The sequence below is a fragment of the Desmodus rotundus genome, chromosome 4 (assembly GCF_022682495.2).
Source record: "Desmodus rotundus isolate HL8 chromosome 4, HLdesRot8A.1, whole genome shotgun sequence".
NCBI lineage: Eukaryota > Metazoa > Chordata > Mammalia > Chiroptera > Phyllostomidae > Desmodus > Desmodus rotundus.
The window spans coordinates 101,851,954-101,864,075 of record NC_071390.1 but is presented as its reverse complement, the minus strand read 5'-3'; the positions used below and the strand labels follow the sequence as shown (position 1 = coordinate 101,864,075).

At 37.7% G+C, this 12,122-nt stretch overlaps 1 protein-coding gene across 7 annotated transcripts in view; it reads right to left on the bottom strand.

Moving 5' to 3' along the window:
- SEC24B (SEC24 homolog B, COPII coat complex component) overlaps window positions 1–12,122 on the bottom strand; it is an 89,595-nt gene that overhangs the window by 41,091 nt on the left and 36,382 nt on the right. For 4 of the 7 annotated variants that reach the window (XM_053922420.1, XM_053922415.1, XM_053922418.1 and 1 more), the window contains one exon: window positions 1,606–1,710. The exons of the other annotated variants lie outside the window; for them this stretch is intronic. In XM_053922420.1, coding sequence (XP_053778395.1) covers window positions 1,606–1,710 — 105 coding nt within the window. The remainder of the gene's footprint in view (window positions 1–1,605; window positions 1,711–12,122) is intronic. 7 annotated transcript variants of the gene reach the window in all.

Below are 12,122 nucleotides of genomic sequence, written 5' to 3'. Positions count from 1 at the left end.
GTTACTTAAAACATTATCTTACCCTGTGAAGTAATTTACAGGGGACTCCCCATGGTCAACCAAAGGTCCAAATTTAATGAATAATAAAAGTCCATTGGCCATTTGCTGATGGGTTCCTTGTCTACTCTGTATACCGGAAAGAACCTCAGATTGACCTTTTTGCTTCCCACATTATGCCCAGCTTGTTATTGAATATTGTAGGGAAGCCATGGTTTTCATCTTTTGATCAACAGATTGAGACATGCCCTCTCCAATCAAAACTATGCAAATTATATCCTCATCTGCATTTATGCTGACCAATCAGAACTGCATGATGTAAACAAGTCAGAACCACACAATTTGGAAGCCTCATTTACAAGAAATGGATTAAAGTGGGAACCACGGGCAGGCAAATTCTCTATAAGAGGTGACCTCTCATTTGGAGTACAATTTAGGTTGCTACCTGATCTCTCTCTCCTGGGCTGCAGTTCTTATTGCTCAAATAAATGTTTTTATTTCATAAAAAAACTACAATGATTAAAAAAAACATTATACTGAAGATTTTAGAGGCAAAGGTTCATGGTATCCCCAACTTACTTTCAAATGATGTAGGAAGAACTGTATATATAGAATATTATAAAATAAATGGGTCAAAAATATCTATCTAGGGAAAATATATATGGGAGTTTCTTTTGCTCATTTTCCAACTTTTCTGTAAGATTGAAGTTGTGTAAGATAAAAATTATGTAAAGTTCAGATAGATGAGCATTTATATATTTAGAGTAAGAAAAATTACTCCTCATCTGGAACTCTCAATGCATAAGAAATTGAAACAGTTCATGGACTGCATACAGAACAAACCCTTCCATTCAATAGTAAAGGTGACAGAGGGAGGATCATGGTCACACATACAATAACTTCAAAAGGTCACCACTTACTGGTTCAGTCTTAAACTATTAGAATTAACGGAGAAACTATACTGCTTAACATTCAGCACTGTTCTATTAAAGGCAGAAGGAAAATTAAACAGGCTGCAACACATAATCATATACATAATTTCCTCAACTAACAAGATGTGAACTACTACATGAAGCAGGAAAATAACTACAAATTTGGGGCTTTCTAAATATATAATATGTGCCAAAAGGGCCTCAAAAGAAACCACTGTCCTATTTCTCTGTCATTGTTATGAAATCCAAATGGTCATTTTGATTAGACTACAGTAGCATGCAAAGCAGAAAGTAAAATGCTACTGCTAAAAGGGTGTTAGAGCAATCAGCAGTCAAAGGCTTCAGTCACTACTCACTCTTTCGCATGATATGAGGAAATGCATTTCTAAAAGAAGAAAGCACTCTACCACCATGAAAGAGGTATTGTTATTTAACAAAAATGGCACAATGCCTAAAGGAGGAAAAACAAAACAAACAAACAAGCAAATGCTTCATTTTAAGTGATCCCAACCTTCTATAACCAAGCATGTTCGTTGAGCTAAATCTGCAAAGATAGTTTTTTAAGAGGCTAATAAGACTGTGGACATAAAAAACAAAAAAATAAAAAAAAAAAATAAACCCCAAAGAAAACCTTGAGTAGGAAAAGATTAAGAACTGGTGTAAAGCTAAAGCAGACCTGCTTCCTCATCCTCCTCCTCCTCTTCCTCATCATCGGAAGTTGATGACAAGGGAGTTGGTGCGGAGCTAGCTTGATTATTAACATATTCACCATACTGCATGCCTGTAAAGTGGAAAGCACAAACACAAGAGTCAAACCAACAGGAAAGATGAGAAATAAAATTTGACATTGCATTAAAAGTGAGAAAGAACTCTGACATTCCAAAGAGCACCCCAGCATGCATATTAATATCAGCAAATTTATTATCACAACTGAAACTGTTAGAAAATCTCTGGAAGCAGTTTAGTAAAAGCAGCTTTAATATGAACTAGCTGACTTAAGTGTGAAAAAAGTACCATGTAATTACACTGGTAATAGCTAGGAAACTGCAACGACAATCTCTGAGAATCCTTCTGAGCTCTACAAATGTTTACCTTCTTTAACCTTAGGGCCATTGTGGTATACTTCCTTTGGGACTGTGCTTTCTTGGTGAGCAGTGATCATTATACTGAAATGAATGTATACAGCACACAGCACAGGTAGACAGATATTTGATACCTTCCTTCTGCTAATGCCACCTTGATGGTAACTCAGTTCTCATAACGGAAAAAGAATGACAGTTAAAGAAAAGAACTGTATTCGGCATAGTTCTCTGCTCATAGTAGATGGTTTAAAAAAAAAAAAGGGAGGGGGGTTATTAATTGTGACCCTGTAAGTGTGGCAATTACAGAAAAGTGTATTTTCTGAGATGGCCAATCATCCCAGCTTCAGTCTAGGGCCCGCATGTTGAGTCTGAAGTAGGAGAAGAAGTGGTCCTCGCTGAGATACACCACAAGAAGGGAGATTCTGTAGAAAAGGCACAGCAGCTGGTAACGGTTTAATACTTCCCTTTATAAATCTGATTGGGAATTTTTATTATTTAATTAATGTGGTAAAATCAATACTTAAAAAATTAACATCCACAGAAATTTTAAGAGGGAAAATAAAATAATCTTAATGAAAACACTTTATAAATAAGAATAAACCACCTGTAAGGAAAATCTTATAGATCAGCTTTAAAAAAGCAAAACCCAGGAACATAGCGTGAATTTTCAAGAACATTTCACAAAATTGGAAGCACAATAAAGTCCGACCTCTCCAAAGTCACATGGTAGTCCCTTGATGCACTCTTCATTGTCTTTTTAGGTGATCTTTTAAAATAGCATGGATAAATGTAACTATGTCTATAATAAGAAAAAAGCTATTAAAGAGTGAAATTTGAGCTTAGAAGGGAAGAAAGTTTAAACTACACAGGAGTGAAGCTGCAATCTCCACACTCTGACTCACTGAAAAAGTCATGAAAAAATCTGCTAGCTTCACTGAAACATCTAAATATAGATAAAGTGGCAGTTATTACAAATTCATTTGACAAAATAAAAATCAATTTAAACAATTCCAGAAAATACAAGAAATAAACTTGATACCTTGAAAGACCAAATTCTGAGGATCATGTTCCTCTAATGAAAGCCTAGTTAAAATGAAAATTTGACTAATATTAGACCTGAGGTTAAATATACTAAGAAGTTTACAATTAAACATAAGTGTACAGTAAAAAGATTTTTATAGAAAAGAAATATTTCATTTAAGGACTTCCTTAAAAATGAAGTACTTCCTTAAAATGCAATTAGCATTGTACTTTAAAAAGTACACATAGAGAATGGAGCAAAAGCAGGTTTACAGTTGTTCATACGGAAAATAATACAATAATAATAAATAATAACTTCAGGTCAAGATGGCAGCATAGGTAAATGCAGTATTCGCGCCCTCCCACAACCACATCAAGATTACAACTGAACTAGAGAACTAACATCATTCAGAACTGCCGACATCTGGCTGAATGAAGTCCTACAACTAGAGAATTAAAGAAGCCACATCAAGACTGGTAAGACGGGTGGAGAAATGGAACGGGCTGGTTCCACACCTATGAGTGCTGGATAAATATCGAGAGAAATATCTCAGCTGCGGAGGTCCCCCCTGAGGAAATAGAGGTCCCAGCCCTAAACCAGGACCCCAAGCCCAGGCTTCCAGTTCCAGGAAGAGAAGTCCCCATAACTTCTGGCTGTAAAAAACCAGCAGGGATTAAGGCTGAGTGAGATGGAGTACTTCTGGGGTCCTTGGCAGTTCCTCTCAAAGGGCCCATGCATAGACTTACTTGGACTCACTCTCTCTGAGAGCTCTAGTGCTGGGGCGGCCACTTGAAGGCACCAAGGGCATACAGGGAAGAACTGAATTGCTGGGCATCAGTGAGAGGTGGGGTGATAGGCAGCTTTCTCCCAGACAAAAACGCTGGCAGAAGCCACTGTTCCTTTGATGAGCCCTCCCCTCACAGAGATGGTAGGTGGGTGAGATATCTGAATCAACCTGGCTATCACTCTTTGCCCTGAGCTGGTGATTCTTCCCCACCAGCCTTGCAGGCCCACGCAAGCTGTTTCCAGTGGCTTTTCCATATAAATGGCCTGTCTTCCTTCATGCTTCAGACTCTCCCCAAATCTCTCAAACAAATAGCATCTGGCCTCTGTGTAACCTGTACCTCATGCTAAGTGGCCTCAGGCCTGACACTAGTGGCAGACAGTCTTGGTTAGCAGCTTGGCCCCAGGGTTAATGCCTCCCATTAATGCCAATAGTGATCAAGGCTCAACTACAACAGGAAAGTGCACACAGCCCACAAAGGGGTGTACCTGGAGCACCAAGTCAGGTGCCTGAGGAGGCTGTACCACTGGGCCCTACAGGACACCTACTACAAAAGGTCTCTCTACCAAGGGCAGGAGACATAGCAGCTCTAATCAAATACATAGAAAGAAACGTAGGGAAGCAGGCAAAATGTAAAGACAAAGAAACAGGTCCCAAATGAAGGAACAGGAGAAATCTCCATAAAAAGAACCAAATGAAATGGAGGCATGCAAACTACTGGATACAGAGTTCAAAACAATAGTTATAATAATGCTCAAGGAACTTGGTGAGAACTTCAAAAGCATGAAAAAGACATAGAAACCATAAAAAAGAACCAGTAAGAAATGAAGGATAAACTAACTGAAATTAAGGATAATTAATAGGGAATCAACAGTAGAGTAGATGAAACTAAGAATCAAATTAGCAATTTGAACTATAAGGAAGCAAAAAACACCCAAGCAGAACAGCAAGAAGAAAAAAGAAAAAAAAACCCTAACAGTGCCCAACAGTGTAAGGAGCCTCTGGGACAACTTCAAGCGTAACAACATTCGCATCACAGGGGTACCAGAAAGAGAAGAGATGGAGCAAGAACCTGAAAACCTATTTGGAAAAATAATGACAGAAAATGTCCCTAACCTGATGAAGAAAACAGAAATACAAATCCAGGAAGCACAGAGTCCCAAACAAGATGAACCCAAAGAGTTCACACCAAACATATCATAATTAAAATGCAAAAAGCTAAAGACAAAGAGAGTATCTTAAAAGCAGCGAGAGAAAAGCAGTTAGTTACCTACAAGGGAGCCCCCATAAGACTGCCAGCTGATTTCCAAAAAAAAGAAAAAAAAGAAAAAACAAAAAACAACTTTGTAGGCTAGAAGGGACTGGCAAGAAATATTCAGAGTGATGAAATGGAAGAACCTACATTCAAAATTACTGTACCCAGCAAAGGGCAAAGGGTATCATTTAGAATTGAAGGACAGATAAAGAGCTTCCCAGAGAAGAAAAAGCTAACAATTCATTACCACCAAACTAGTATTACATGAAATGTTAAAGGATCTTCTTTAAGAAGAAGAAAAAGATAAAAAAATAAAAATAAAATAGAAATAAATACATATCTGTCAATAACTGAATCTAAAAAACAAAAAATCAATGAAAAAGCAGAACAAACAGACTCACAGATATAGAGAACATTTTGATGGTTGCCAGATGGGAGGGGATTTGGGGGGATGGGCAAAAAAGGTGAAGGGAATAGAAGTACAAATTGGTAGTTACAGAATAGTCAGTCATGAGGGTGTAAAGCACAGCATAGAGAATATAGTCAATAATACTATAATAACTATGTGTGGTGTTAGACTGGTACAAGATTTATTGGGATGATCACTTAGTATGTTACATAATGTCTAATCCCTAGGGTGTATACCTGAAATTAATATAATATTGTATGTCAACTGTAATTGGAAAATAAAAGATAAAAATAAATAATACAAAAATAAACTCCATGTTTCACGTAGTCAAAACTGTAAACCTACTTTTGCCCCACCCTATATGTGTATGCATATATACGATACAAGGAAACAAGAGAAAGAAGAAACAGGAGGAAATTCCATTTACTGTGCTGAGCTAGCACAGGTCAATAATGAGGAAAAAAATCCGAAGAGAGTCCATTCTTTTCATGACTGAATGAATATGCAGGCTGTTGACTCTATAATCAAAGGAACACCATATGTATTATAAGAAGTATTTTCCTCTGTTTCTCCAGATTTAATGAATAAAAATGGACTTTTTCAGTTATCAGAAAAATATCCAATGCTTAATTGGAAGCATATGAGATGGCTGTACAATGACAAAAAGATTTATAGAACTACTCAATGCACTAGAAGCAATTTATGAATAAGAAAGCATAAAGTAATTACTATTTATTATATCATTTCAGATTATACTATACTTGTCAATGTACTATATTACCAGAATGTCACCCCAAATACTCAAAACTTATTTTCCTGAAAAAAGATGCAATTTTTTTTAAAGAAGTGCTGCATATGAAAGTATCAAGATTTAAGCCCTTCCTCAATTGTGACAATATGTTCAGATTTTAGCCTTCCTTTGCTTGTTCAAGTAAACTTTGTTGAAAGTCTGGTAATACTAACGGCACAAGGATATGCCATTTTAGTTAATCCAGAGAGGAATAGTAAGAGCTCCAGAATAACAATCAATCCATATTTAAGCGCCCTGTTCTAGACCGGGTCCAGTACATACAAACTGCAACAAATGCGGAGTTGCAGTCAGAAAGGAGCTTTCAGCCAAGTTACTGCTCCGTTGTACATGAATGGTTTGAGAACCTCCCAAGTGCCTTTACTGAGATCCACTTCCACAGCCAGGACCTATGTACAACAAACACAGACTGCATTTGTAAGGCGGTAGAACATGACGTGTCTTCCAGAGCTTAACCCAAAACCCACTGCAAAAATGTACATGGAGTACCTTCCATCCCAATCACGACCAACACCAAATGGGGAGGAAATGCTATATCCTAACTTATTCTGTCTTAATTCGAACTTCAAAGGTATGACTATATTGAACCAAGAGGCAAGAAACCATAAAACCATAGAATTTAACATTATTAGGAGTTTTGCAACCAACAGGGCTCCAATAATTTACAAAGGACATTTGATTTGAAGTACCCATCATTAAAGTACCTTCAGGCAAAACTCTCCAGGAGACCATGTCCTTGGGGCTACTTAATAAAAGGTTTCTTCACTGCTCCCTAGATACAGCTACATTGGAAATAAATAAAACTAGTCTTAAGAGAACAAATCCTTTGTGGAGGTTAGCTTTTTCAAATTCAAGCGTTCTGACTTATGAGCAACTGTTATCTTATCCTAAGTTGGTCTTCAAACTAGATACACATACTAGAAAAATTTCCAAGGGTTCTCAAAAAAGAATGGTTTTAAGGGAGTCAATTTCCATAGTACTCTGTTTCCTAAAACTTACCTACTTAGGAAAGCGCTGGTGTTAACAACAGTGTTTCTTTCCCTCACTTCACAAAAGAAACACCTATTCTTAACTTAACCTAAATCTTACTGTAACACATTGCCCTGAGGTACAAAAATCTCAGGCAAAAGGGAAAATGTCCTCCTTCCTTAAATAATTAATCAAGGCATTGTACATCTATAGACTTTATTTTACCTTGCCATTCGTGTTACAGTTAAAGATGCAGCATGTTAGAAATAGGGTTGGTTCTCACTGAATAATTCGGAAGTATTGAGAAGTAGGGTGATATATTTATTTAATAATTCTGCATGTATGTGGTCTCCAATCACTGCTGTCAAACAACTCACTGCTTTTGGAAGTCCCGATGAGAACAAAGCAAAAACACTAAGAAATACTGACTGACAAGCAGCCTGATGCTGTAGGTAAAGACGGGGACTGTGGGTTCAACTCTAGGAGTACCCCTTATTAGTTGTGTGTCCCTGAGCAAGTTACTAACCTTTCTGTTCTTCACCACGTCATCTGTGAGGTAGTAATAGCTACCTCAAATAGTGTTTTGAGGACTAAATGAATTAATATCCATAGTACAAAGCTTAGAATGGTACCTGAAATATACTAATATATAAATATTAATTATTATCTAAAAATATATTTGTGTATACTTAATTTAAAACAATTACTTTCATCTATTGTTAATACTTATTCCTCAGGCAAGTCATTAGTTAGAAAAAAGAAACTTCACTAACCTGAGTATCCTCAGTAATGCTTATTCTTCTAAAAACAAGTAGAATGTTTTCTAGGACTACTGACTTTTTCAAGATACAATGGATAAAATTCAGATAAGAATTCTACGTGATTTCTTTCAAAGTCAATATGAGATATTCAATAAAGTACTTTTCAACCTATTTTATCATTTATAACATATTTATGATTATTATCATTTCCCACCTCATGTTATACAATATTTAATTCTTTCTACCTCCTTTTAACAAATATTTACTAGCAGATAAACCTATTACTACTTAGCAATGTGTATCTTTCTTTTTATTATATAAATGGGAACATCCTTTTTTTATGATGATGACTGATGAAATTAAGTTACTTCTGATATTTATACTTGATCCCTAATGTAAATATTTGTAAAAAGTCAAATAACCAGAGTTTGATACACACAATACATATATTTACTACAGGAATACAATGCTTTTCAAGATAACCATTTCTTCATAAATAGCTTAATATTAGGTACACATTACACCACTTTATTTCAAATTTGGTAATGAGAAACAGTGTATTTACTCAGTGCCTAGGTTTTATAGACTACCATATTAGATCTTCCACATTTAAATTTGATTGTATACAGTAACTTGGCTTAAGAGATATATGCTGCAATTTATTTCTCAGAGGAGTTTATGATACCCATTGCAATTCTATGAAAACATTTCCTTGGAATAAAAAGTTAAATCAGACTTTCTCATAAAGAATAAAATTTGTCTCACTGGTTTAAAAATAAGGGTTGCCTTTACCAATTACGTTATATGGAGATATCATCCATAAAATAAATGACCTACATCACAGCTTGAAGTTTTGATAAAAATACATTGAAAGGATTAAGATACTGGCAATGGCATAATGAAATTCACAATATTTTGAATAACTGCTGAATCGGTAAAATGAGCACTGGGTTTTGTGGCAAGAGACCGGCAGTAGGTCTTGCCCCTCCTTGGTAGTCTGTGTATCTTTGGGTAAGAGGTCTACCTGTCTAAACCACAATTTCCTCATCTGTAAAGGGATATGAAGTACGATATGCCTGCTTCACATGATGATCCAGTGACAGGTGAAAGGTATTTTCGAACTGTAAACCGCTACATTAAAGTAATAATAATGTCAGTGACTATCTGGAAAATAAAATTAATAAACAACAATAAAAATTTCTGACATGCAACTCAGAAGGTTAAAAACCCAAAAGAATAAACACTGCTTTAATAAAACCCTTCAAATATCATTCTTATCTACATTATATTAACAAAGCTTCTATTATATGTATAAAAATAACAACGAATAACGTTTAGCTAAAGTTTATCTTACTCTAACAATGAATCATATACAACTCAGATATACAAAGTTAAGCTGGGGAGAAGGGAGAGGGATTCAGCCCAATGAAATATATATTTTCTTTTCTTTTTTAAATATATTTATTGATTATGCTATTACAGTTGTCCCATTCCCTCCCCCTCACTCCACTCCATCCTGCCCACCCCCTCCCTCCCAAATTCCCTCCCTATAATTCATGTCCATGGGTCATACTTATAAGTTCTTTGGCTTCTACATTTCCTACACTATTCTTACCCTCCCCGTCTATTTTCTACCTACCATTTATGCTACTTATTCTCTGTACCTTTCCCCCCCCCTCCCCCTTCCACTCCCCTATTGACAACCCTCCATGTGATCTCCATCTCTATGGTTCTGTTCCTGTTCTAGTTGTTTGCCTAGTTTGCTCTTGTTTTTGTTTTAGGTATGGTCATTAATAACTGTGAGTTTGCTGTCATTTTTACTGTTCCTATTTTTGATCTTCTTTTTCTTAGGTAACTCCCTTTAACATTTCATATAATAAGGGCTTGGTGATGATGAACTTCTTTAACTTGATCTTATCTGAGAAGCACTTCATCTTCCCTTCCATTCTAAATGATAGCTTTGCTGGATACAGTAATCTTGGATGTAGGTCCTTGCCGTTCATGACTTGGAATACTTCTTGCCAGCCCCTTCTTGCCTGTAAGGTCTCTTTGGAGAAATCAGCTGACAGTCTTATGGGAAGTCTTTTGTAGGTAACTGTGTCCTTTTCTCTTGGTGCTTCTAAGATTCTCTCCTTCTGTTTCATCTTGGGTAATGTAATTATGATGTGCCTTGGTGTGTTCCTCCTTGGGTCCAGCTTCTTTGGGACTCTCTGAGTTTCCTGGACTTCCTGGAAGTCTATTTCCTTTGCCAGATGAGGGAAGTTCTCCTTCATTATTGGTTCAAGTAAGTTTTCAATTTTTTGTTCTTCCTCTTCTCCTTCTGGCACCCCTATAATTCGGATGTTGGAACGTTTCAAGATGTCCTGGAGGTTCCTAAGCCTCTCCTCATTTTTCCGAATTCTTGTTTCTTCATTCTTTTCTGGTTGGATGTTTCTTTCTTCCTTCTGGTCCACACCATTGATTTGAGTCCCAGTTTCCTTCACATCACTATTGGTTCCCTGTACATTTTCCTTTGTTTCTTTTTTCATCTGGTTTTTGAACAGATTCAACCAATTCTGTGAGCATCTTGATAACCAGTGTTTTGAACTGTGCATCCGATAGGTTGGCTATCTCTTCGTCGCTTAGTTGTATTTTTTCTGGAGCTTTGAAGTGTTCTGTCATTTGGGCCATTTTTTTTTTTTTTTGTCTTGGCTCGTCTGTTACTTTAAGGGGCGGAGCCTTAGGTGTTCCCTGGGGTGGGGTAACGCTGGTCGCTGCGCTGTACGTGGGGGAGGGGCCAAGAGGGAGCATTGGCACCCACTCCCCTCTCCACCGGATTTCAGTCTTTCACTCCGCTACCCACAGTCAAACTGGGCCCCCCTGGTGTTGGTTCCCAAGTAGGTGGGCCTGTGCACACTCTAGGCTCCTGTGGGTCTCTCCAACGACCTCTCCTGTGAGGCTGGGAGTCTCTCCTGCTGCTGCCCCAACCCCCAAGGGCGTTTTCAATCAGAGGTTTGAGGCTTTATTTCCCTGAGCTGGAGCCCTGGGTTGCGCGGTCTGCTTTGCTCCCTGCTGTTTGTCTGGTTTATCTGTGTGCGAATGTGGGGCCGCGGGGTGCTACCTGCCGCTCTGCCCGCCCCGTTCTCCGCCACTCTGAGTCCGGCCCTCTCGGTTTATCTGTGCATGAATGTGGGGCCGCAGGGTCTGCCAGTGGTCAGACTGCCTGCCCTGTTCCTCCCACACTCCGCCAGTCTTGGTCCTGCCACGGCAACCAAGTCCTCTCCGCCCTGGTGCCCGTCTCTGCCCCTCCTACCGGTCTGGATGAATGTTTATTTTTTATTTCCTTGGTGTCAGACTTCCTTGCTGTTCGATTTTCTGTCAGTTCTAGTTGTGGGAGGAGACGCCGTGTGTCTACCTACGCCGCCATCTTGGTTCAGAGTTTAAAAAAAAAAAAAATATTAGGAGTGAAAATATGAAGCCTCTCCTCTAAAACCCAGTAAAAATTGCTGAGTCCTAGAGAGAATAACTAAGCAAGGGTATCTCCGAAGCTGGGAGAAAAAGGCTCATCTCCTTTAGGTAGTGCTATTTTAGTAGCCATATCAGACCCACACCAGGTCCTATGCAGGCGGCACACTGCACAACTACAAGAGGCACCATTCACACAAACTACAACTTGTACAACATATACATGGTAGCCCTAACTCACACCAACAATCAGCTGTGTACCCCAGACTATCCAAAGGCAGAGGCCACTAAGAACCTGATCTCCTACTTAAGAAAAAGGAATATGAAAAGCTATAATTCAAATGTCTCCAGTATTATCTTTTCTGTTACTTATTCAATAAATCAAGAGTTTATCACCCAATAACAAAAATATTCAGCCTCATTTTATAGAAGAGCATAATGATAGAAAGGTCTGAGTTAGAAATCTTTCACTCCTCTGCTTAAATTTATAACTTGGGCAGGTTACCAAATTTTTGTGAATCTCACTTTTTTCACTTGTAAAACAAGTAATATCTACATCATAGGATTGATATGGGGATTAAATGAAATAATAAATATAAAGTAATTGGCACATTGTAAGTGCTCAGTAAGTCTCTTTTCAAATCTACTTAGTAAGGAAAA